The sequence below is a fragment of the Dermacentor albipictus genome, chromosome 4 (assembly GCF_038994185.2).
Source record: "Dermacentor albipictus isolate Rhodes 1998 colony chromosome 4, USDA_Dalb.pri_finalv2, whole genome shotgun sequence".
NCBI classification, from domain to species: Eukaryota; Metazoa; Arthropoda; class Arachnida; order Ixodida; family Ixodidae; genus Dermacentor; species Dermacentor albipictus.
The window spans coordinates 4,016,305-4,041,516 of record NC_091824.1 but is presented as its reverse complement, the minus strand read 5'-3'; the positions used below and the strand labels follow the sequence as shown (position 1 = coordinate 4,041,516).

General features: G+C 44.2%; 1 protein-coding gene across 1 annotated transcript in view; it reads right to left on the bottom strand.

Moving 5' to 3' along the window:
* Positions 1-7,929: 7,929 nt before the first annotated feature.
* The window catches only part of Prosalpha2 (proteasome alpha2 subunit), a 97,715-nt gene continuing 80,432 nt past the window's right edge, over positions 7,930-25,212 (bottom strand). The window contains exon 6 of the mRNA XM_070536812.1: positions 7,930-8,274. Within this exon, the coding sequence (XP_070392913.1) occupies positions 8,026-8,274 (249 nt within the window). The 3' untranslated portion in view covers positions 7,930-8,025. The remainder of the gene's footprint in view (positions 8,275-25,212) is intronic.

Sequence of the window (25,212 nt, the reverse complement as noted above, 5' to 3'; positions counted from 1 at the left end):
CCTTAATCTACCTTCATCCATCTTAATCCTTATTCACGCACTTTATTCCCACTCAATTCTGCTTAATGGTTTCAATCTACCTTAATACACCCTAATCCGCCTCTATCAAACCTAATCCAGCTCCATGGTCCCTAATCCTCATTAATCTACCCTAGTCCATCGAAATCGGTCTTAATCCTCCTTTATCAACCCTAATTCACCTTAATCCACATTAATCGACCATAGTCTTCCTTTATCCACCTTAATCCTCCCTAATTCTTGTTCATGCACCCTAATCCACCGCAATCGGTCTTGATACCCTTTCATCAACACTTCACCTTAATCCGCCTTAATCCTCCTCCACGCACCTTAATCTTTATTGATGCATCTTAATCCTTCGTAATGCACTCTAATCCACCTTAATCTTCTTTAATGCACTCTAATCAACCTTAATACTCCCTAATTCACCTTATGTCAACCATTAATGATTCATTAATTACCTTGGGTAATCATTCTTATACAGGGTTGGACATGCTTTGGGTCCCCTCTGGCCTTCCATGGGTCACGTGATACTTCCAGTTTACAACACGACCTTAAAACATAAAGATCTAAAGGCTTTCGCCTTAAAACTTAAAAAAAGCTCAATTTTGACTAGTTAATGCTCATCACCTGCAATACCACGGGTATACTTGCCACTAATTTTTTCAGGGCGCAAAGCAAAATCAATAATGCTGCAAGTCTGACTGAATAACAACAGTTAGCGACGTGCGAAGTGATGGAGCCGCCCCAGAGTATTAAGCATACTGAGGACAACCGCAACAAAAACGCTGGTGAGCAGGCCGGAAGAATGAAAAAAAATGCAGCATTACGGGATGCTTTGCTACGAGCTATAAGAAAGACTCAGTTCGCAAACAACGCTGTTCTTTGTAGGAACAAAGTTCTTTCGGCCAATGTCATGCAGCCACTGCTTCCTACGCAAGCCGTCACGCTTTCGTTGTGGTATAAAAACGGCATAACCATCTTCAGGCTTCTTGCTGCAGTTATATGCGCAACAGCCCGGCATAGCGCTAGCACATAGACCAGAACCACAGCGTACAACGTTCGCTACGCCGAGCTAAAACGCCGAGCCAGCCGTGCTCAGGAGGAAAATGGCGCGAACGAAAAAGAAAAACACAAGCAAAGCTCAAGATCCGCGCGTTTCCAAGGGCAACGGCAGGGAGACCAATCGTCGTGCAGAAAACGGGGCCAAAACTGGTTGCCGCGGGGGAACGCGCAAGGGGCGAGGAGGAGGCGAGGAGGTTGCGCGCCGGCGGCAGGGTTCCAAAGAGTGTCGCTACTTTCAAACTATCAAGGGACTTTAGGTGCGGTATGGGAGAACGCAGGGAAGGAATTTCGCTTGCGGAGGCTAGACGGGGCGAGTGGACAGAGCGTCTTGCTTGGCAGTGGAGCCCGCCTGCTGAAATCACGGGTTCGCGGCACTGAAATATTTCTATCTCGGCTATTAATTAGCCGATTTGAAACATTTTTGCGGCTGAGAGGACGCTCCCTAGAGGACATGTAACAACTTACAGCGTATAACCAAAATTTGCTATAGGGCCTGGTGAGGGACCCTACCGCCACTCTTTAAACTTTGCCGCCACCGCGCGACCTCCTCGCCTCCTCCTCGCCCCCTGCGCATACCCCATGCGGGAAGCGATGTTCAGCCCGTTTTTTTGCACGATGACTGGTCTCGCTATCGTTCCCTTGGAAACGCATGAATCTTGCGTTTTGGTTGTTTTCGTCCGCACCATTTTTCTCCTCAGCTCGGCTGGCTCGGCGTAGTGAACGTTGTATGCTGTTTCCTGCTCTCTTGTTCTTTGTCTTTTTCCAACTTTGTTCCGACAAGGAACAGTGTTGTTTGCGAGGTGAGGTGTCTTTCTTATTGCTCGTATCAAAGCATCCCCTAAAGCTGCAGTTTTTAAATTCTTCCAGCCTGCTCACCAGCGTTTTTGCTGCCGCAATTTGTACGTTGCATAAAAATGGGGTTGTCCTCAATATGCTTAATATTCTGCTGGGACTCCCATCACCTCACACGTCGCCAACTGCTGTTATTCAGTAGGAAATGCAACACTACAGATCCTGCTTTGCACTGTGAACATTTATGTGCGAAAATACAGCCTCTCAATCGCACTTCTCGCTATTGTTAAGACCCGTTGCCCATTTTACTGAAAATTTAAATAGCGGCTTGTAGAGGAGCTATTATGTGCATCAGTCATACAATGAATGCAAGCCCTGTAAGAATTAGTGGCAAGTATATCGATGGTATTGCAGGGGACGAGTGCTAGCTAGTTCACATTGCGTTTTTAAGGCGAAAGCCTCTAGATCTCTGTTCAAGGTCGCGTTCTTAGCAGAAAATATTACATAACCCAGCAAGGCTAGAAGTGACCCAAAGCATGTCTAGCCGTGTATAAGAGAATAATTATTAGCCAATCAATGATTCATTAGTGATTGAATTAAGGTGGATTAGAAATGATTAAGGTTGTATTAAGTTGGATTAGTGTGTATTAAGGATAATTAAGGTGCATGAACAAGGATTAAGGTCAGTTAGGGTGGATTAATGGTGTGTAATGTAGTATTAAACTGCATGAACAAGGATTAAGGCATATTAAGGAGGATTAGGGTGGATGAAGCAGGATTAAGATCGATTAGGGTGGATGAAGGAGGATTAAGACCGATTAGGGTGGATTAGGGTTGATGAAGGTGGCTTAAGGTGAATGATAGTAGGCTTTACAAGGCTTTCACATTCACGTCTCTTAGGCGATACCTAAGGACACCTTGGATTTATGGTACTTACTTTAAACTGCACTTCCACGCACGCATGAATGGGCGACGATTGTTATATGGGTTTCTCACGGATACAGGCAATGTGCAGGGGGTGTTCACATGATCGCACACGCTTGCTGTTGATATCGATATCTAGGCGGAGGCCGGGAATCTTCTATTTAATAGCGAATGCTTTAAAAGCACCTTTCTGCGGTTTTGTTCTGTGCGGAAACTTTTTCCATTGATTTAACACGAGCCGAAATCATTGCATCAATGCGCTTTGTTTACAAAGGTTGACCAATCAATCACAACTGTGGTCATGATGTAGTAATGCAGAGAATATTCTGCAGGCAATAATTTTTAGCACTGCAACATATTTCACCATAATCCTTCATTGACCTTCATCCTACATCATCCACCATAATCCACCCTTATCCGCCTTCATCGACCTTAATCCATGTTAATACATCACTAATCAATCATTAAGTTTGCTAATCAGTAATCGTATCTTATACACGGCTGGGATGCTGCTTGGCTTCTGCAAGCTGTTCTGTGATGTTTTTGCAAGATGTGCCTGACCAATGTGTTGTATTTATTACTGTAAATAAAGTGTTTATACATGCTCTGAAAAATGCTTCCTTGTTTCAGCAAATTTACTCATGCTTTGTATTGCAAGGAAATGGTCTTGTAAAGGCGAGCATGCACGAGTGCCGTAGACAAACCATTTGAGATTGCATATCCATAATTGGCGAACAAAATGGTCACCAAGCCTGTGCAAGCAAATGTCAAGTTTACTTTCCTGTAGCCACTTGATAAATCTGCAGTGCTATCTATCCACCCTAATCGGTCTTAATCCTCCTTCATCCACCCTACTCTTTAATACACCTTAATCCTGGTTCATGCACCTTAATCCTCTACACACCCTTAATCCACCCTAATTAACTTTAAGAGACTATTGCTTTGATACTTTTTCTTCAGTGTGATTTTTTTCTCTCTCATGTTATGTTTGTTGTTTTTTAAAGGAGTACTGACACAAAAATTTTCTATCTTGGTTTTTTTGCTGCAATAAGTACCTAATGACCCAGTAACCACGGCGCGAAACATCGGCTGCCGAGCACGACAGATAATTATTTGGAGTCTTATTTGTAGCGACAGGGCAAGTTTCGGTTTCATAGAGCAACGAGAAGGCCAAAGGAATCTAAACACAGCTGTGCATGTGATCACACAAAACCGTGACACACGCACATCAGCTTCGTGTTGTTAGTTCGTCTGCTACATCTGCACATGTTCTGCGATGTCCGTGCCATCATTGTCGTCCTCATTTTCGTCCTCCAACGGCAACTATTTCCTGCAGGCACGAGTTGCCACCGAATCAGCCCAGGTGAAAATATCCCAAGTGGTACCACTCAGACGTGGCCAACCACTTTTGATTGGATCCACTACAAAGCAGCGACTCGGAAAGTGCGGCCAGCGACAGCTATCAATATGCATACGCAACGCTACAAATAGTACGAACCATTCATCGAGGGCGCTTTAGGAATGAGGCATATTCCGGAGGGCACAAGGCGGGGTAAAAGTAGGCACAGCATCAGGCTTTGCGGAACGTAGTCTTGTGGAAGATCGTCGGACTGCTCTAAGCTCAGTGGGTTTTGTTCATACCAGGCACGCCCGAGATGAGCAAATCCGGCTGCTCTTCAACGGGGTCCATTCTAAGCGTCTAGCGGCACGCACGAACTCTAACCACTCCTGCCACTCATCGACGCCGACGGCAGCGAACGAGCAACCCAGGCAAGCTGGCAGTCGCTACGAAACCACATAGGCCTAGCTCGTTGGCCATCGGATCCGAGGCCGACGGCACAGGCGATCCGGCCGCAGCTCGTAATAAACACCTATATTCGTCAACACAATCGACGTCTGCACACTTATGTCGCTTATAAGTGACAATACAATTAGTTTTCCCGACCTTGTTCGTAGCAATGAGAAAAAATGTTAGCCAGGCGAGCAGCTTCGCAGAGACGATTGCTGCGGAGGCTGCGTTGACCGCTTGCGAGTCAAAATCACGCCAATGATTTACTATTTCATGCAACGAATATGACATGCACACTTTCGAGACCACATTACTCCGAGTTATTTCGTGTCGGAAACAAATTCTAGCTGATTTTCCGCAGTGTTGTCAGCGGCGAAAAAAAGAACATCGGTGCTATCAGAGGGACGAGAAACTTGCTCGCAGAGCCCGCCTCAATTCTCGTTACGTAGTGTTTTCTCACTTGTTTACATTCCTACCTTAATGTCAATGTCTCGAGGTGCTACGTTTAGCCGTTGGCTGCGTGCACGTACACTTTAAAATTAATTTCGAGTATGTTCTAAGCTATATTCGCTGTTTATATATTGCAGCGAATGTGTGTGTGCCCACATAAATCGATATCGCACGTTAACTCAGCTTCGAATTTTTGTGTCAATACTCCTTTAATGGGGGGCATTGGCATGTGCGCTTGTTTCTATTTTCAGGGCGACTGTACTTCACTGGCTAACGAACGTTATCGCTCAGTGCAGGATGCGCCTGCATGCACCGAAAGTTTATCGAATGTTATAGATGATTCTATCCAGTCCGGTTTCAGCAAATCTTGATTCTATGCAGGACACAAATTGTGTAGAACTTTCCGGAAGACACAAGGGCACCAGCGATTACTCTGGAACCTACGACGATTCATGTATAAAAGCCGACGCACTTGACCCGCTGACAACTTGCACAAGCCAAATGTTCTATGCAGCAGGGCAATCTTTCGCACAAAAGACATTAGTGATAGCTTGCTACATTTTTGTAATACAATGCCAGGGAGATGACACGATGGATGCGAGCACTGCTCGCAATGATTCTGCTACAGGACAGCTGTAATTGTTGCACATGGGAACCTTTTTCAGAGCGAGGGGCAGATATCATTATCATCAGCCTTGTTACGCCCACTGCAGGGCAAAGGCCTCTCCCATACTTCTCCAACTACCCCGGTCATGTACTAATTGTGGCCATGTTGTCCCTGCAAACGTCTTAATGTCATCCGCCCACCTAACTTTCTGCCGCCCCCTGCTACGCTTCCCTTCCCTTGGAATCCAGTCCGTAACCCTTAGTGACCATCGGTTATCTTCCCTCCTCATTACATGTCCGGCCCATGCCCATTTCTTTTTCTTGATTTCAACTAAGATGTCATTTACCCGCGTTTGTTGCCTAACCCAATCTGCTCTTTTATCTCTTAACGTTACACCCATCATTCTTTCCATAGCTTGTTGCGTCGTCCTCAATTTCAGCAGAACCCTTTTCTTAAGCCTCCAGGTTTCTGCCCCATATGCGAGTACTGGTAACACACAGCTGTTATACACTTTCCTTTTGAGGGATAGTGGCAACCTGCTGTTCATGATTTGAGAATGACTGCCAAACGCACCCCAGCCGATTCTTATTCTTCTGGTTATTTCAGTCTCATGATCCGGATCTGTGGTCACTACCTGCCCTAAGTAGATGTATTCCCTTACCACTTCCAGTGCTTTGCTACCTATCGTAAACTGCTGTTCTCTTCCGAGACTGTTAAACATTACTTTAGTTTTCTGCAGATTAATTTTCAGACCCACCCTTCTGCTTTGCCTCTCCAGGTCAGTGAGCATGCATTGCAATTGGTCTCCCGAGTTACTAAGCAAGGCAATATCATCAGCGAATCGCAAGTTGCTAAGGTATTCTCCATCAACTTTTATCCCTAATTCTTTCCATTCCAGGCCTCTGAATACCTCCTGTAAACATGCTGTGAATAGCATTGGAGAGATCGTATCTCCCTGTCTGACACCTTTCTTTATGGGGATTTTGTTGCTTTCTTTGTGGAGGACTACGGTGGCTGTGGAGCCGCTATAGATATCTTCCAGTATTTTTACATATGGCTCATCTACACCCCGATTCCGTAATGCCTCCACGACTGCTGAGGTTTCGACTGAATCAAACGCTTTCTCGTAATCAATGAAAGCTATATATAAGGGTTGGTTATATTCTGCACATTTCTCTATCGCTTGATTTATAGTGTGAATATGGTCTATTGTTGAGTAGCCTTTACGGAATCCTGCCTGGTCCTTTGGTTGACAGAAGTCTAAGGTGTTCCTGATTCTATTTGCGATGACCTTAGTAAATACTTTGTAGGCAACGGACAGTAAGCTGATCGGTCTATAATTTTTCAAGTCTTTGGCGGCACCTTTCTTATGGATTAGGATTATGTTAGCATTCGTCCAAGATTTCGGTACGCTCGAGGTTATGATGCATTGCGTATACAGGGTGGCCAGTTTCTCTAGAACAATCTGACCACCATCCTTCAACAAATCTGCTGTTACCTGATCCTCCCCAGCTGCCTTCCCCCTTTGCATAGCTGCTAAGGCTTTCTTTACTTCTTCTGGCGTTACCTGTGGGATTTCGAATTCCTCTAGGCTATTCTCTCTTCCACTATCGTCGTGGGTGCCACTGGTACTGTATAAATCTCTATAGAACTCCTCAGCCACTTGAACTATCTCATCCATATTAGTAACGATATTGCCGGCTTTGTGTCTTAACGCACACATCTGATTCTTGCCTATTCCTAGTTTCTTCTTCACTGTTTTTAGGCTTCCTCCGTTCCTGAGAGCCTGTTCAATTCTATCCATATTATAGTTCCTGATGTCTGCTGTCTTATGCTTGTTGATTAACTTAGAAAGTTCTGCCAGTTCTATTTTAGCTGTAGGGTTAGAGGCTTTCGTACAGTGGCGTTTCTTGATAAATTCTGCTCAAATAATTTCCAGTTCATAATACTGGGCAGGTTTTATGCTGCCAATATATACAAATTTCTTACATTTATTTGCCACTCTCACCATGTTTGCATCCCCTTAAAGCAATGTGCAGTGCTGATATCACACTTGTCTTCTTCAGCGAATGCACAGTATATATGCAAATGTCAATGTATATAAGCGTTAGTTCTTTTTTTACCAGACGGGCTGTTGTAACTTTCATATTAGAAATAAGAAAATTTATTGTTATTTAATTCAATATTTGGTGGTTGTTTTTCTAGAATATTCGTATTCAATTCTGTTCGGAAATTTCCCTATTCAAACACCCCTACTTGCTGACAAAAAGAACACACGAGGAAATATTGACGAGTGCACATGTCACATGGCTCATTTTATGTTTTACACACACAGACAAAAAAAGACAAAAATGAAAGGCACACTACTGGTCCACAGCAGCTAGACAATGTTGGCCAGATAGTCCCTGACGTCTTTAGGTGACAGGCGACGGAAGCCAGTGGCATCGCACAGCCCAACTTCAATATTGTCAGCCGTCATCTGGCCTTCAAAGCCCTCCTTGAGTGTCAGTATGGCTGTGTGCACAGCATCCTCAAGCTCCAGCTCCTCACTGTAGCGCTTCTCCAGGAATGCCTTGCCGCTCATCTGGTTCTTGCCCATAGCAGTGGCCTTCCATGGGAAGTAGGCACCCTGCACAAACAAACACACAAACCATGCTGCTCCTTGCACCACATTTCTCGAAAGAGGAAGCAGCCAAGGTACTCTCCAGGGAGGAGAAACAGACTTGCGAGTAAACAAAAAACTCTTCTCAGTGAAAAACCATTTTAACACGCTCACCATTACAGCCTTATTTAAAGACACCTTACAGGCCCCTAGAGGCTTTGCGTAAGGGGGAGAGTACACTCAAAGATTATACAATAATTAGGATACATGTGTGAATAAAAATACAAAGAATACAGTGTAAGAAATGCGATAACATACAGTAATGTTGTGTTGAACGTGAGAGGTCAGTGAACAAGCTTTCACAAAGTAAAATATAATCAACAGAATTACAGAGCGAGGGGACATATTTGGCTATAACAAAACAGTATTTAAAGGATAGTAGCACAACAAAATGGGAAACACAAGAAAAAATTACACGTTAGGTTATATAGAATTTCAAAAATGCGTTGACAGAAGATGCCGAAAATTTTCCTGCTCACTCATAAGCGATGGCATTAGGAAGATTGTTCCAAAGGCGAATGGCTCTTGGAAGAGCAGAGCAGTTAAATGAATTAGTCTTTCAGTAGGTGCACATGAAATTGAACTGATGGTGCTGCATTATGGACATATTTATGAAATAATGATAGCAGGGCTATATCACGACGATCATGCAAGAGCTGTAGTGAGAGGTTGAGTTTGTGTCGTGCTTTTGTTATAGTCATAACAACGTCAAATAAGATGCCCAGCCCTATTCTGAATAGATTCGAGTTTTTCGATCAAGTATTTCTGATGGGGAGACCAGACGGATGCGGTGTATTGAAGCTGAGGTCAAACGAATGTTAGATAGGCTAATTTATGAATGTCTTTAGTAGAATTATGTAACTTGAGTCTTATGTGCCTTAATGACCTCGAAGCACTGGCGCATATGTATGCAATGTACGTTGACCATGAAAGAGTTGAAGTCAGGTGACCACCAAGATATTTATATTGAGTGTCATGCAAAATAGTGATGTTATTTATGTGATAAAGAAACATAGATTTAGTGCGCTTGCGGCTAAAAGAGATAATTTTAGATTTAGAAATGTTAAGCTTCATTAGCCAAGTGTTACACTAAAGAGAAATAAGTTCTCGATCTTTTTGGAGGATTGTACAGTCGAACCCGGCTATATCGAACTCGCAAAAAAACGCCTATCAGTTCGATATAGAGCATAATTCGATATAAGCCTGCTAAATAATTGGATGCCATAAAAGCACATACCATTTATGAAATCACTTTATTGATGAAACTAGCTTCGTTTCGCACGAAATAGACCTGCATTTTCTTCTGCTTGGGCAATTTCGCTGCATGCGAGGCACGCACTTCCCCACGTTGTCTAAGGAGTCGGAGCAGCTGAGGCCGCAACATTCCGCCTTCGCGCAGAAGCACCGGACTAGTGCGAGCGCACCAATCGCTTCGGAGGATGTGGGCCAAAGACGGTCGTTGCTTTCCTCGTTGTGCCCATTTTCACTTGTGCTCGGCACGATGCCGGCAATGTAGTCTTTGTTTCCGGGCTCTCCTGTGGTCGCAACACCATCATTTGCGCTCACAAACTCGTCCACCGTTGATTTGTCAACAGCTTCCGGAAATTCTGACACCTCGCTCCAAACTTCGGCAACGACAACGGCTTCATCGCATTAATCAGAATTTACAGTCATCACCGAGCACGCGGAAGTCGGTACGGCTTAAGCAATTTCGGATGAACCACTCGTACACGGCCGCGCGTACGCGTTGGGCGCCACAGGCACCGGGTCGTGAGTTCAGCCGCTTTAGCCCTAATCTCCCCCTTATTCTTCAAGATCGTGCTGAGAGTGCTCCTCGAAATCTTGCACGCTGCGGGGACATCCGACTTGTCACCGCGTTCGACCCGGTTTATTATTTCGAGCTTCACGATGAAAGGCGAATTCTGCCGCCTCATCACGCCAACACTGCGGGAGAACGCGCACACAATGAATCAGATAAGCAGCGAGACAACTAGCACTTTCGCCACCTTGCACGACGAGGGCACAAGAGCCTCTGATTGGCTGTCGGAGCAAGCGCTGCGGGCGGACGGGCCAGGATCATTTTTTTGTAGGGTGGTGTCGGCGGCTCCGAGGTAGCGCAGTCACGTAGGGAGAGCGGTTGGATGGAGCCGCGCCGCCGGGTTTTCCCTTCACCGCGAGGGAAAGCCAACTTCCGGGGGCACTTTTCGCCGTTTGACGTTCGATATATAGGGAGTCGCTACTAGTTTTGTTCGATGTATGCGTAATTTTTGCTATATATACTCATTGTAACTATACCGTGTCCAGAAATTGTTCGATATATGGAATAATTCGATGTAAACGGGTTCGATATAGTCGGGTTCGACTGTACGATCATCGGCACATTTGATGGAACGATAAAGAATGAAGTCATCTGAAAAAATACGCACGTGTGAGGAAATGTTATTGGGTAAGTCATTAATGTATCTTACAAATAGTAATGGCCCAAGAACGCTGCCTTGTGGTACACCTGAAGTAACGTGCGAAAGAGGAGAGGAAAAATTATTAACTGCTGTGAAATGCCGACGATTAGAAAGGAAATGTGTTGGTTAGAAAACAAAAATTTGTTGACTTCCAGGTGACTGTAGACATTTGATGCAATTACATGCTATAGCATTTTGCAGCATACAGATGTTAATGATATCGGATGGTAGTTTTCCGATGCCCGTTTATTACCTGACTTAAATATGGGCATTAACTTTGCTATCTTCCAATCTGAGAGCAGCAAGCCGGTCTCTAAAGACTGTCTGAAGATGTGAGACAGAATTTTACTAGATGCTATGCGGTTGTTTTTCAGCATTTTAGAATTAACGTCGTCAATGCCACAGGATGTGGTTAGCTTGAGGTTGAGGATTTATGAGGCATGCGACACCTTTAACTGTTATTTCTGTAGGTGACAGGTTTTGGTAGTTTAGCTCCGATACACCCGGCAAATCAGGCTGATTTTCTGTGGTGTATTTAAAGTAGAAGCACAGTGATTATCTGGAATGGGAGCGTTACTGCTGTGTAAAGAAATGTTAGTGTAGTCCTGATCTTGGTTTATAATGCGCCAGAACTTTCTGGGATTAGATTTTAGAGGAGATGGTAGGTCATGAGTGAAGTATTTATCCTTAGCTGAACACAGGGCAGAACAGTAAATTTTTAAGCTTTCCTTGTATGTGTCCCAAACTGCTTGCGTACGCAAGTGCTTAGCACTTTTGTAGTAGCACTTTTTCCCGTTTCTCAGTAAGTGTAGGGATCTGGTGAACCATGGGTTAGATTTATCATTGCTATCTTAACGATAGGGATGTACTGGTTAACCAAGGCAGACATCTTATTCCTGAAGAGTATCCAATTTTCCTCCACCAACCGACTGTGAAATGAAAGTAACATGTGGGAAATGAATATATTGAATTCCAAATTCATAATGTTGTAATTGCCTTTACTAAAATCGCATATTTTTTTAGTAGCGAAACCTGTAAAAGATCGAGAGTCACTTTTAAACCTGTAAACGTCGAGAGTCACTTTGAGTAAGGAATGATCACTAAAACCATTAATAAACACAATGTGATCAATTGTCTCAGGCGCTGTTGCGAGAATTAAATCTAATGCCTCAACCACTGTCACGCGTCAGAAAGCTTCGGCACACGCCGAAGCGTCAAAAGCATCGGTTGGGAACACGGCGAAGCGTGACAGCGCGCAGCGATTAGGTCTACTGCCGATGCTAGAAGTTTGCCGTCGCGCGGCGAAGCTGCGCCGGCATGCACCAATGAGAGGCTGCGACCCTTCGCAAGCATCAACCAATCGGAGGCTGCGAATCCTCCGGCTGCTGTGCCTATGATGGCCGCCCATGCGAAGGCGCCGTCACCAACAATCGTCCTAGTTCTTTGGACACACGACGCGCGCGACAGTGTTCCTGAAAGATAGTGTTGTAATAGTAGGCCAACAACGACACGACCGACCAACCGACGACCGTGGGTTGTGTTAGTGTGTCGTGGATCCAAAGCGACTTCGAACAACGCCGACTAATCCAACCTGCCCACTGGGTTTCGCCGGGCTCAGTACGATCGTCTGCTAAAACAGCCAACTGAATCACGATTGCCGCAAGGTCTGTGCTTGTTTTATGTGTATTTTGCTGTGCTCAAAACGAATGGAAACATGTTTACGAGCTCCGAAGTCTGGATAATCAGCACTCGCCTATCGCCGATATTGTTTACGTTACGTGTAGGCCTAGTGCATCCATCGAGTTCGTAACTGGCGAGTGAACGAACCCAGCTGAGAAAATCCGTCGAAGGAAATGAATTTTCAGGTCCGTTTGGTGCTGCAGTGATTTAGAATATGGCACCCTTGACTTCGTGTGATGTGTGATGTGGTGAATGAACCGTGTGGAACTTGGGGTGATCAGCCGAGGCGTGTTTCATGTGGTGTCGCGTGATTCAAGTTTACTGGGCAAGCTCTACGCTGTTTCCAGTGGCAAAGATAACTTCCAAAAGCAAAAGACACTAGTAGCTGAACTATAGAAAGTACTTACATAATCAGCCGTGCCGCCTGTTTCAGCTGACACTGCGCTCTTCTATTTGGCATGTGAATCTAGTTCAGTACAAGTTCACTGTGCTCCTTCACTCACTTCTTTCAAGTGCATCCGTCTTTTGGGCTAGTTGGAGATATATCGCTCGTGTAGCAATAAAAAACACTGACGCACTAAAGCAGACGTGACAACGCAGTCATGTTTGAGTCAGTGTGTCCTATACTTGAGCACTGCAAAAAGAAATCTGTTTGCAACTTGTGCCCCGTGTGCAGTGCATAGCAGGACCTGCATCATGCAAGACCTATGCATGTAGCAGCGTATACCATAATTGCTTCGATGCCTGCTTCAGAAGCAGCAAGTACTGAGTCAATGAAACTGTAACTAATTTTTTATCTACCTTTTGTTTATGGAAAGTGTAGATGGTGTGAGTGCATTGTTTGAGTGCAGTCGATATGCTTAAACTGCTGGAATCCCTTCAGCTTCTACTAAAATGTTTCTTGCTGCGATACTATAAATTGTAGTCGGGAGAAAGATCTCCTCAAAACTAAGTTGAGGAGACCTGCACAGAATGTGTTTGATTAACAAGTTAACACTTCCACAACAACAATATGCCGATGCACAGCATATGTGCTTGCAATAATTACATTCCATAAAGGTGAACGACTGGGCCTACAATGACAAACTTTGTAGTAGCACTGCAAAAAGTGCTGCCATGCGTATCAGCCACAACAAAACTGCACGTCCAACCTACTTCCTTCGAGGCACCTCTATAAAGACGGTTCGGGCTTTACAAATTCTGGGTGTAACATTTAGCTCTTCGCTCAACTTTTCCACATATGTCACCATCACTGTATCTAAGCATTGGCCCATTCTAGATTTATTCTAGATAATCTTTCTTCAGTTCGTCTGAACAAGTGGTCAGCACAGCCCGAGCCCTCATCGTGCCTCTATGGCCCCGACACCACAACTCCGTGATTATATCTGGCATACAGAGCTTTCTCTTCACCCCCCTTGGCCATTTGGATTCTCCTTCCTTGAAACCAGACTGAAGTGGCACTCCTGTATGTTGTGCATCCGTCGAATGTGTGCATGTGCGCCGTGCTGTGTTATTGAGCAAGTGTGTGTGTGCGTGTGTGTGCATGTGGAGGGGAAGGAGGTGTCTTCTGCATCCTGCAAATTCTTGCTCTAGATGGCTGGTTATCAGATGCTCCAACATACAGGCATCAGCCTTTTTTTTTAGTCTAGAGTGCCAAGTTACCACTAAGATTATTATTATTATTATTCTTGGGATCATCACTACAATTACATTGATTGTGTTGAAGCCAGCGTGACACATCATTCAAAATATTTCTGGAGCTTTGTGCACTCTCACTCTTCCAAAAAGGAGTGCCAAAGATGTACGTCTTCTTCATGAAAATAGTGGTGTTGTCTGGAACACTGCTGATGCCTTTGCAGAACATTTCTGTTTGCTATATGGTGTGAAATATGCTTCAAGTAACCTTCTTTCCGAATCTGGCACAGTGTGTACGCTATCAGTCAATGAAAACCTTGTTTTCAACTGTATGAAGTGCCTTAAACCTTCCCTTTCTTGTGGTGTTGATGGTATTTCTTCTGCAGAGCTTAACCCTTTGAGACGCTGTCTACACAATTGCGCACAGCAGGGAAGTGCATCAATAGCAAAAGCACTGATAAAAGTAATTGTATTGAAAATGTGTTTCATACATCTTGAAACACTTATTATTGGAACTGTGCTGCAATTTTGAATAATGTGCAGAATGTTTTCGCAAAATTAGTGGGAAGGTAGACGGCTGGGTGTTTTTACTCTGTGTCAGTATGTTGTATGTCGCGGGTTCACTTCTTTCATTGTTTTTTACAATGTCATGCACCAGGCATAATTTTCAAGTGGCTGGATAAGTTTTTTCAAGCTTTTCAAAACATGAAATGGTACATGTTCTCATTTATTGTGTTCCTGTAGTGAGTTTTCGCATAAGTCGAAATTTTGTAAACTTGACAAAATTCGCTAAACAATTGAAAATTCTTAATATTTGCAGCTGTACACTTTCTACGATTCTGAAGATGCAAGAGATGCGGTGAAAGCAACTTTTCAATCAACTGGATAAAGTGGCATCTGAAAGGGTTAAGACGTATGGAAGCATACTTGTTCCCTGTTCTCACAAACATCTTCAATAATTCCCTAAAGTCTAGTGCCTTTTCTAGCACTCGGAACGTAGCATGGACATTGCCCATGCATAATGGAGGTGCTTTATGCATGGGCAATGTGCTTTATGCATGGGCAAGCACCTCTAGATTCAAGACTTCATCACGCATTTTGTTCCTGTATAAGGTAATCCATGACATTATACATTCCCTAAAGCTTCATCATATGCATTTGTTCGTGCCGCAACAGTATACCAGGTAGCATTCCACATTCGTTGCCTTGCCTTGTTGCAAGATTGTGCTGTATAAAACTCGACTCGAAAACATACTTTAGAATTCATTTCCTGTGTTTTGTGTATCTGTAGATAATCACGTAGGATTACCTCCTTTTTACTTTTCCTCGTTTCCTTTTTTCCGTATTTGTTTCTCTATCTTGCATTTTTTCGTCTACCACATTCATGTTTTCTGTACATTTTGTCTCGCATATTGCTCGTTAAGTGCACCAGTACAAAGGCTCTCTAGCTGTTCCTGGGCACAATAAACATTTGAATGATTGATTATTATCGTAGTATAAAATTGTGCTTTTTAAGTATGTACTAGTCTACTATTTCAGTGCAGTAGCTTTTGTGCAATTAAATAAAGGGCATGAATTAAGAAAGTGCAATAATAATATGCTATGTGCCTGATTATATGCATTGTTATTAATTTCTTATGAGTTTTAATAATGGCTGGCTACTGTATCCAGCGTTGTGCAATAAAATAATATGCCACAGCAACTATTGCATGCCTCGCAGAACAAATTGAATATACTGCATCTTTCTCAGTCAAAACATCATAGCAGGCTGAAAACAATAAACTGCAATTTTTTTGTGCGGACGAAGTGTATAAATTATGAAAATAACCTGTTTATATATTTCTTATACTATGCAAATGAGCTGCTCCCATACATACGACTAAGCGCTTCAATAGTACGACTTGGCAAAGGGCAACGAAAAACCCCTATTAAAACACTCCAATTCTCAAGCTTGTACCTATTATCTGACGGTATGTCATTTCATTAATGTAAAGAAAGACAAACTTGACATGTGGAAACCAGTTACAATAGAACATGGCCCTTACACTGAAAATGTTTTGTAGCAATACACTCAATGTGAAGGTCTCCAGATTTGGTGTTGATGCATCAAAACAACCTACAATAATAAAGGTGCTCCATGGGCTAGATTTGACAGAATCAAGAATCGGGGGGAGACAAGCTACGAATTACATAAATCTTAGCTATTCTATATTTTCTTCTTTCTTTTTGGTGAGTGCTACAGGTGTTTCAATTCTTTTTTGCTGATGTTCTCAGAACCCACTTGTTCACGTTTCTTTCATGCACCAAGAAGCATAATTATATTGACACCGATGCTTTATCTGTGTCTGGTTACCGTATTTCACTGGCTAAAAAATTTTAAGCGTTATCGCTCGGTGCAGGATGCGCCTGAACGTATCAAAAATTTCGCGAATGTTATTCATGGTTTTGTCTGTTGTCGACGAACCCTGTTAATCTGATTGCATGCGCGACATGAATTGTATAGTAGTTTCTGGAAGGCGCGCGGCCACCAGCAAATAGGCTGTAACTTTCGACGACTGATGTATGCAAACTGACGCACTTGACCCGCAGATGAGATTTTCGACGATTGCCAGCACTACTCGCCGCTATCGTTGCGATTGAGTCTGCACTATTTATTTACCATCCCTACTACGTGACAATATTTCCAACACAGACTTTTTCCAGTGATACTTCGCACGCCTAATTCTTACATAGTTAGCTGTGCAATGAGCTACCAAAAAATGAAATGGTACAACAGTTTTTGATATGATATGGCATCATCGTTAAGGTGTTTGCAAAGCGATCTTGCAGGCAGACGACACGTGAGCACTGATGTCGATATTTTGTGCCCTATTTTTACTTCAAAAATAAAAACAAACTCTTACGGCAGGCGTACATTCATTATTCAAACTTGTTTTTTATATCTAAATGCGCATACAGATCACTAACTTATTGTTTCAAGCTTAGTTTACAGCAGGCTGTTTTAGGCCGGGCTTTGACGGATGAAGACAAAATAGTCTAGCTACAGTGCGCCGCAGCCAAGGAGCGAGCTTCGGCGCGTGTCAGAGCTTCTGTCCAGTGGTTGCATACCCTCTTCCTCCGACCAACGCGAAGCGAAGCGTTCACTTGTCGGCGCCCGCCAAAGCTTGCGGACGCGTGCCAGTGGTTGGGGCATAAGATATTATTACCCCGTGTAGGCTGCGTAACAACCTGAAACAGGTTAAAATCTAAGGTTAAATTGATAAATTTTGTCAAAGTATTACAGTACGAAGATAAGTTAACCCAGTCGATCAGAGGAAAATTGAAGTCTTCTAGCAGATAGATGGCATAATATGGGTGAAGCTTCATCACTGATTCTATGTTGCTGCGCAAGTGGTTAACAAATTAGTAGAATTTTAAGGTCGGTAACATAAACCTATAAGTACTCACAAGTATGAGAACATGCATGCCGCCCAGATAATTTCTAGGCTAGAGTATGAGTTAATTACATAGGATGGACGTGTTTGTCTTATTCCTAGAAGGACGCCGACGCATCTTTTATCTTTTCGGTCATATCTGTGAATTTTGCAGTCGTGAACACATTCAAATATGTTTTTATCAGATATATACGGATACAACCAAGTGTCAGTTAATGCTAGTATGTCAGATTTGCTACCTTCAAGAAAAGCAGAAAGCTGGTCGCGTTTACGCGCAAGGCTTCCAATGTTAGCGAGCGATAATGACACTGATGGAAAGGCATGATGAAAAGGCTGAGCTATCTATTGGAAGGAATAACAGAGTTAGTAGTGATATCAAATATGTATGTCTTGTTGTCTATGTGCAGCCTGTCAACTGTTAGTTTGAATTGTTTTCTCTGTGTGTTCGCGAATGCAATAAGCTGTCTTCTCACCTGCCGTGTAGCTGGGGAGAAATCTTTACTGATAGCAAATGACGATCCTTTGGGTTTCTTAGAGCCTTAGGTCCTTTGAGATTCTTAGAGCATTACCACACAAACTGTTGACACCATACACAGAGGGTCTCCAAAATGTATATGCAAACTTGAGTTTTTACACGAAAATATGTGAATACAGTCGCACCCTCTCATTATGACACCGCTTGTAACAGTAAGCAGCCACAGCTGCCTGCATGTCATCACCGCACTGCCAGCCTCACACGCTTCTCTCCAGTTTCCATTACACTTGTCCGAAACATGTGTTGCCCGCTATGGCCACCCTCACCAGGCGAAAGGAGAAACCAGCTACAAGGTCGTAGGTGTTCTGTGGTTGCGCCTTCAGCTTTCCCTGCATGTTCTGCCATATTTGGTGCACCTCACCACGTCCTTCCCAGCCAGTCGCAGTGGCATTTGGTTTCTCCAATTAGTTATCTTGCCATAGAAACGGAAAATGGCCTATCAGCCCACGAACCATCAGCAATGCATGAAGTAATTACCAGTGAAAAGGAAATATGCAGTTCTACCACTGCAAACCAGGCATAACATGTGAAGGACCATAAAAAAGGTCAAAAAAGCATGATCTCATTAAAAAGAACGCACTTTCACAACCGACTATGTCGTGTCGTTCGACAAGGGTCTTAAATTCGTTGCATAATGATTGATCCCCCATAATGAGCTTTGACACATTACACACTGTTCTCTCACAGCTCTTGGTAAGTTTCAGTGCCGTCTTGCCAGCAAATATGGTTCACCACAATACATTGTATATGCCTTGCCACGTAACAATGCCGTATTGTAGCAAAGCTGACTTAAGGGCACCGATCACTATCCAACGTATTTAAGACCCTTGCCCTTATTATCTAATTAAGAAGTCCTGAATTTTGTGCCTTTCTTTTTTAAACCTGGTTATAAAAATAGTCGCTTGTAGAATGGAATTTTGTTGGCACTTGACTATTGTTATAAGTGAGTTTGACTGTAACAGCGCTTCGAAATTACCGAGCTAAAGCTGTTTCCGCCTTTGCAAGCAACGGACCATTTCTTTATATAGTTAAACCTCAATACTAATTCAAGTCAGTAAAATTGCTACTTCGTTATATTGACATTTCATTATAATGAAATTCAACCTTCTATACAAATACGTATAGCACCAACGAATCTTAACGCGTTAGCATTCTCTAGGTACTTCACACACTTTCCGGGGGCTATCTACACGGCTGAAATTACTTCGACATATCCGTTACTGCTTTATATCCATTATTGCCATTTACCGCAATATATGCCCAATGAGGTGCACAATTGTAAAAGAACTAAAAAGACGCCTTTGCAGTCCACAGAACCACTACATGGCCATGCATGCAAGGAAATTTGAATAAAACAACAAAAGAATCTTTGGCGTGTGCAACATGCGACAGCCTTTAACTCTTTCATTACCGCGAAGAAATGTTTTTTTTTATAGGTCTCAGAAAAAAATTATTTACTGCTACAAATATTTCAGCACACATTTCAGCATAGCATATTCTGCATAATCAAATGCTCTTTCGAAAAACATGATGCCATACAAAACAAAATTATTATGTAAAACAATAATTTCAGAAAGCTCCATTTTTGCTGCCAGTTGATACAAAGACCAATAAAAAAACATATCTACAAAAACGTAAATATCAAATAAAATTCAGAATACACATTTAAAAGATAACTGATGCAGGAATACTGTCTGAAAAAATAAATGCTCAGTACACTGCCGTTCTTCAGATACAAAAAAGAAACTAAGCAGTTCATCGCTCGTGCCATGTGGTGAAGCAGTTCCTCGTTTTGTGAAGCATGGGTGCACTCCACAATTTTCCCACCAAACGTACGGTTTTTGTTCAACTTTGTGGTCCTTGTAAGACATTTTGCAGTTCCACCTTTTTGGCATCTCCTGAGGATGGTCCGATAAGAAGTCAAAGGAACGTCATGCACCTCTTCCCGGACTGATAGCTTTCAGCGTAGCTGGGCAGCTACAAGATTATGCATTAAGCATATCTGTTTGCATTTTTTCACGTTTTCTTTTTCACCTCTGCAGAGAACAGTATAAAGAAATCCCAACTCTCTTGTGCAGATCCGTAGTGCTGAACTGAGATGTGCTATGGGTGGCTTTCTTGGCATGGAAGGAAGTTTCTTTGCTGCTGATGGCAGCACATCATAACCAAGCGAAGTATGCACCTTGAAGATAATCTGTAGAGCTCTCAGGTCGTAAAAAAATATTGGCAGATAAGTGAGCACAAGGAAGGACACCGCTCAAGGCCATAAAGGAAACTCGCCGGTAAACAGCTGCGGATGTCCCATGCTGACTCAAAACATCCTCGACGTCAGAGCTTGAATCTGCTTTACTGTCATCTTCAGAATCATAACTTGAGTCCTCATCAATGAATTTAAGTGCAGGTGCAGCATAATTTCGAGCAGGACGCTTTTCTCGCGACACAGCCATGCAGGACGACGCCATGGGAGCGACTTTCGATAACTGCGCAGTGACACCAGCAGCACCCCTTGCCGGAATTTTACCAGAGAAGCGTTACCAAAACTCTTGGAAACTGGTTGCAAAAGCCGGGTCCACATGTTCAACAAGCAGCAGACCATGCAGCACACACTTTAGTGGAACAAAACAACTCGGACTCCAAACCAAAGCTCACTAGTGAACAGGTGGCGTGTCATTTTCAGCTAATTGTCACCCCTCAGCACTGTTGGACAGCAAAGCTGGCAATACCATTTACTTTGTGACCTGCTGAGAGTCATAGGATTACACAATTTTGATGCTAGCGCAGTGTAATCGTGAGCGGCATGCCATTTTCTTGAGCGCGGCAGAAGGTGACCGCCACGCCTCATTTTCACTACAAGATACACACATTAGTTTGCAAAAAGATCTGTCAAAAATCATGACATCGCCAGAGTGCGAAAATTTAAACTGATTCTGAAAGTGCAGTGCCTGTACTAACTGCTGGATGGCCTTATATGGATAAGAAACAGCTCCAATAAGTCGAAATCGGCGATCTAAAGCATTGTTCCCTGGTGATCGATTTGAATAGGCATGGTAATGAAAGAGTTAAATAGCTGCCTTCTGTTCCACTGTAATCGTCTTTCATGTCCACTTTCCACTTGGCTTGTCGCGCTCAAGCAGCACATGGCACCCAACACAGCGTTCCACTGTGTGATCGAGGAGGCAAGCAAACTTCACCGGCTTGGCTTGGCTCAGCTTGTGGCCTCCCAGATTGAACCGATGCCAATACGACCTTGGAGGCCACGCCCAGCTGCCAGCCTGCGTGGCACGCCTAAGGGTGAGGGAGCAGTGAATGGACGGCCATAACCCCCGAGATTGCACCTGGGAGGTGTCAGGCCAGGCCCTGCTGCGACTGCATATCGGCACGCTGCGCATGGTACACTTTTTCTGCCAACAGCCGCTGGGTGCCGCGAAAAAATCAATGCGCACTTGCTGTTTCAGCCGTTTGAAGCATCATTATGGAATTCATCACCTAATGACACTGGTACGACTACGATAAACATCCGATAGGTTGTGCTGATGGATATATTTGAAAGACTCCGAGATAAACTAGCAGAAGCGCTCTGAAAAATGGCTAAAGTCGAGCGGCCTGCTCTCTATGGTTGCACCACTTTGGCAAAGCGTGACGCAGCAGAGTACAATACGCAGGAAATTTAAGCAGTGTGGACACTTCATGAGCTCATTTGAAAAACAAAGACGTGCACCGACCGAGTACAGTCGAGCCCACTTATAACGGCCCCACTTGAGACGAACGCTCGCTTATCACGAATAACTCCGGCGTGGCCGTCAAAATATACATTAGGGCTATGGCGCTCGGTCTCAGCTGCAATGAACGCCCGTGAGCCTAGCCGATTGGCTACAGCGAACGCATTGGTATCGCGGACCACTTTCCACGTGGTGAGAGCCGCCGACCCTGTGCTGTGCAGGCTCCGAGAATCAGCTTTCCCATGGCGTCTCGCCGGAGGCGTGGAGGAGCGACGATGCAACGAAGGGATTGCCGCGAAAACGAAAAAAAAAGAAAGAAAAAGAAAAGAACTGCTGGTCCAGCACGCATGAGCCACGTGAACACGCAAGTCGAAGGAAAGCCCAAAAGATACAGCTCATTCGCTGGGGGACCCCACTCGCCATCGGGTACGTCAGTGCAGCGGTGAAGTTTCCCACCAATTAACAATGTAGCACGTGATCACATGCTTTCGTCCCCCCTCTTCTGCCCCCCCCCCTTAACGCCACTCCGCCGCGCCGCACATGTCGGCGAGACTGTCCTTTTCTTGCTTGTGGTTGTGCTGGTTATGCTAGCGTTGTCGGCGTTGTTTCCTACTGGTGTCCCGCTGCCAGCCAATGTGCCTCTGCAGGTCTCGCTGTACTTGGCGGTCGAAATTATCAAAGCGGCGTGCGTGGATGGAAGTGACACCCGAATGCATCCGGAATTGTTTTCGCAAGGCCGGTTTTGCCTGCGCACCTGAAACAGGCATTGAAGACACTCAACAAAGCCAGCCCGACGACAACTTGTGGCAACGCGTTGTTGATGCTAACCTGGCCGGCTGCGACCTCGATTGGCAAGATTTTGTTGATGTAGACGACGCTGTTGAAGTTACGGAGTCGTTTTGCGATGAGACCGCCATCCGGGAAGTGAAGGCATCAAGCGACGCTGAAGCATTGGATGACGACAGCGATCCATCGGAGCCAGCACCCGTAAGCGCGATCACAGCAGTGAGCCTATGAGTGAGCCATATTGAGGCACTTGGAAATCTTGTGTATTTTAAGGCCTTGGGCAACGAACACATCGCAGCTTTGAACAAGCTTGAAACTGCCGTCATTGGATGTGCTCTGAAGAGGCAGACAATGATCACCGATTTTTTTTTCTGAATAAATTTTTGTCTTGACTGATTTAAATTTTTATGTGTGGCCCACAAATCACAAACTTCTGGATACAACGAACTAATTCCGCATGACGCTCAGGTTCGTTATAAGCAGGCTCAACTGTATAACTTATTTAAAAGACAAGACGTTTCCGCTTCCATACGAAAGCCTTGTTCACAATGGCGTGAAAAAGGCTGAAGTGCCTGTTTAAATAGGTTTTTAGCATGTGGCACAAGCACCGCGCGTAAGACAGGGGACGATTCCTTCGTTTTGATTGAGCGTGTGTTCCATAGATTGTATCTTGAGAGATTCCGGGTACCGACGTGACTTCCAGTTTCTTTCCTGGCCGATTAGACTAGATTTCATCCAGTCAACATTGTGCGCAGTCGTTGCTGCATGCTCTGCCAAGGCATTTGAAGATACTCTTCGCTTATCTACATCGTTTTGATGTTGGCGCAGCTGCTGTTTAAAGTTGCCTGTCTCCCCTATGTAGACGCAATCGCAATCCGCACAGGGGATAAGTTTTACTTGGTCGGTGTACGTCTTTCTTTGTCATGTCTCATTCCGACCAGACGGGCTTCCGTCGAACTCTTGATTACACGAGCTCATTTCATATGCGCGATTTTAAAAAAAACTTCAGAAACATAAGCAAAAATATTAGTGATGTTTTTTACAGTAAATCAACCTTTATCGAGTGTAACAAAAGCACTTGGGCCAATGACACTACAAAAGCCGCATTCTGGGCTTGCATGAAGCGTCAATAAAGGAAGCAATGAACTTCCCTTTCGTCGCTTCAAAATAAGCCAACAGCATGCAACCTGTACATTTTACCAGAATTAAGAGCCAAATGCAATGTGCATACTTTGTATTCTGTGACAAGCCATGAATTAAGCACACCAGTCAAGCAGCGATCTTTTCCGTGTCATCATCATCATATTTTATGTCCACTGCAGTACTAAGGCGATCTCCAATTACCCCTGTCCTGCGCCAACCGATTCCAGCTACCGCCTGCGAGTTTCATCACCTCACCTAGTCTTCTGCCATCTTCGACTGCGCTTCCCTTCTCTTGACACCCATTCTGTAACCCTAATGGTCCACCGGTTATCTGTGCTGTAAATGACTGTGCTGTATGACAGCCTCGCAAGGAACGAGCTACAGACTTCCTGCCATGCCTGAATCATCCTTCATCATTCACTGTGAAGTCACCGAGGAAAGGCTTCGGATACACCCCGGCAGGGGCACGTCACCTGACATCGGGCGTATAAAAGCGCCCCTACATCGACCCGTCTTCAGTGGGGGCGGCGGTACGGCGTTGAACATGTCGTTCAAACATGCATGGATTATCTTGCAGATTGTGCCGCTTATGACTGCCTCGCAAGGAACGAGCTACAGACTTCCTGCCTTGCCTGAATCATCCTTCATCATTCACTGTGACGTCACTGAGGAAAGGCTTCGGATACACCCCGGCAGGGGCACGTCCCCTGACACCGGGCGTATAAAAGCGCCCCTGCATCGACCAGTCTTCAGTGGGAGCGGCGGTACGGCGTTGAACATGTCGTTCAAACATGCATGGATTATCTTGCAGGATGGATATTACACTTCTGTATCACATTTTTGCTCAAATGATCCTTTCCTTTTATTACTGCCGCCCCCAGTGAATATTTCTGAAATGCTCAGTGTGTTATGGTCACGTCTTTCACTTATGCTATCCGGGGACGTTGAAACCAATCCGGGTCCTACAACACAGGCGTTATTGCAGCAAATCCTGGACAAGCAGACACAGATGGAAGCTAGACTAGCTGGCATTGAACTAAAGCTAGAATCTTTCTCCGAGCTGAGCGGTAAGTTAACTACCCTTGAAAGTACTGTTCAACATCTTCATTGCACAGTTGACCAAGACCAACAAAGACTGGTTGAATTGGAAGACAAAGCGCGAAGAAATAATCTGATTGTTTTAGGTGTTCCGGAGGGCATTAACGAGACAAGACAGGATATTGAAGAAGAAGTGTTGAAGGGAATTTTTTCTGATACTCTTGGCGTCACTATTTCATCGGTGGAGCGCATTCACAGGATTGGTCACAGGAGAAAAGAGGGACACAGACCAGTTATTATGAAGTTATATGACTGTAATGAAAAAACAGCCATATTCAAACAATGCAGCAAACTGAAAGGGACCAATTACAGTGTCTCTGACGACTACTCTCGGGATACGGCGCAAAAAAGAACATTGCTTTGGCGATCAGCGCAAGAAGAAAAGCGCAACGGGGCAAAGATTAAGCTGGTCCGCG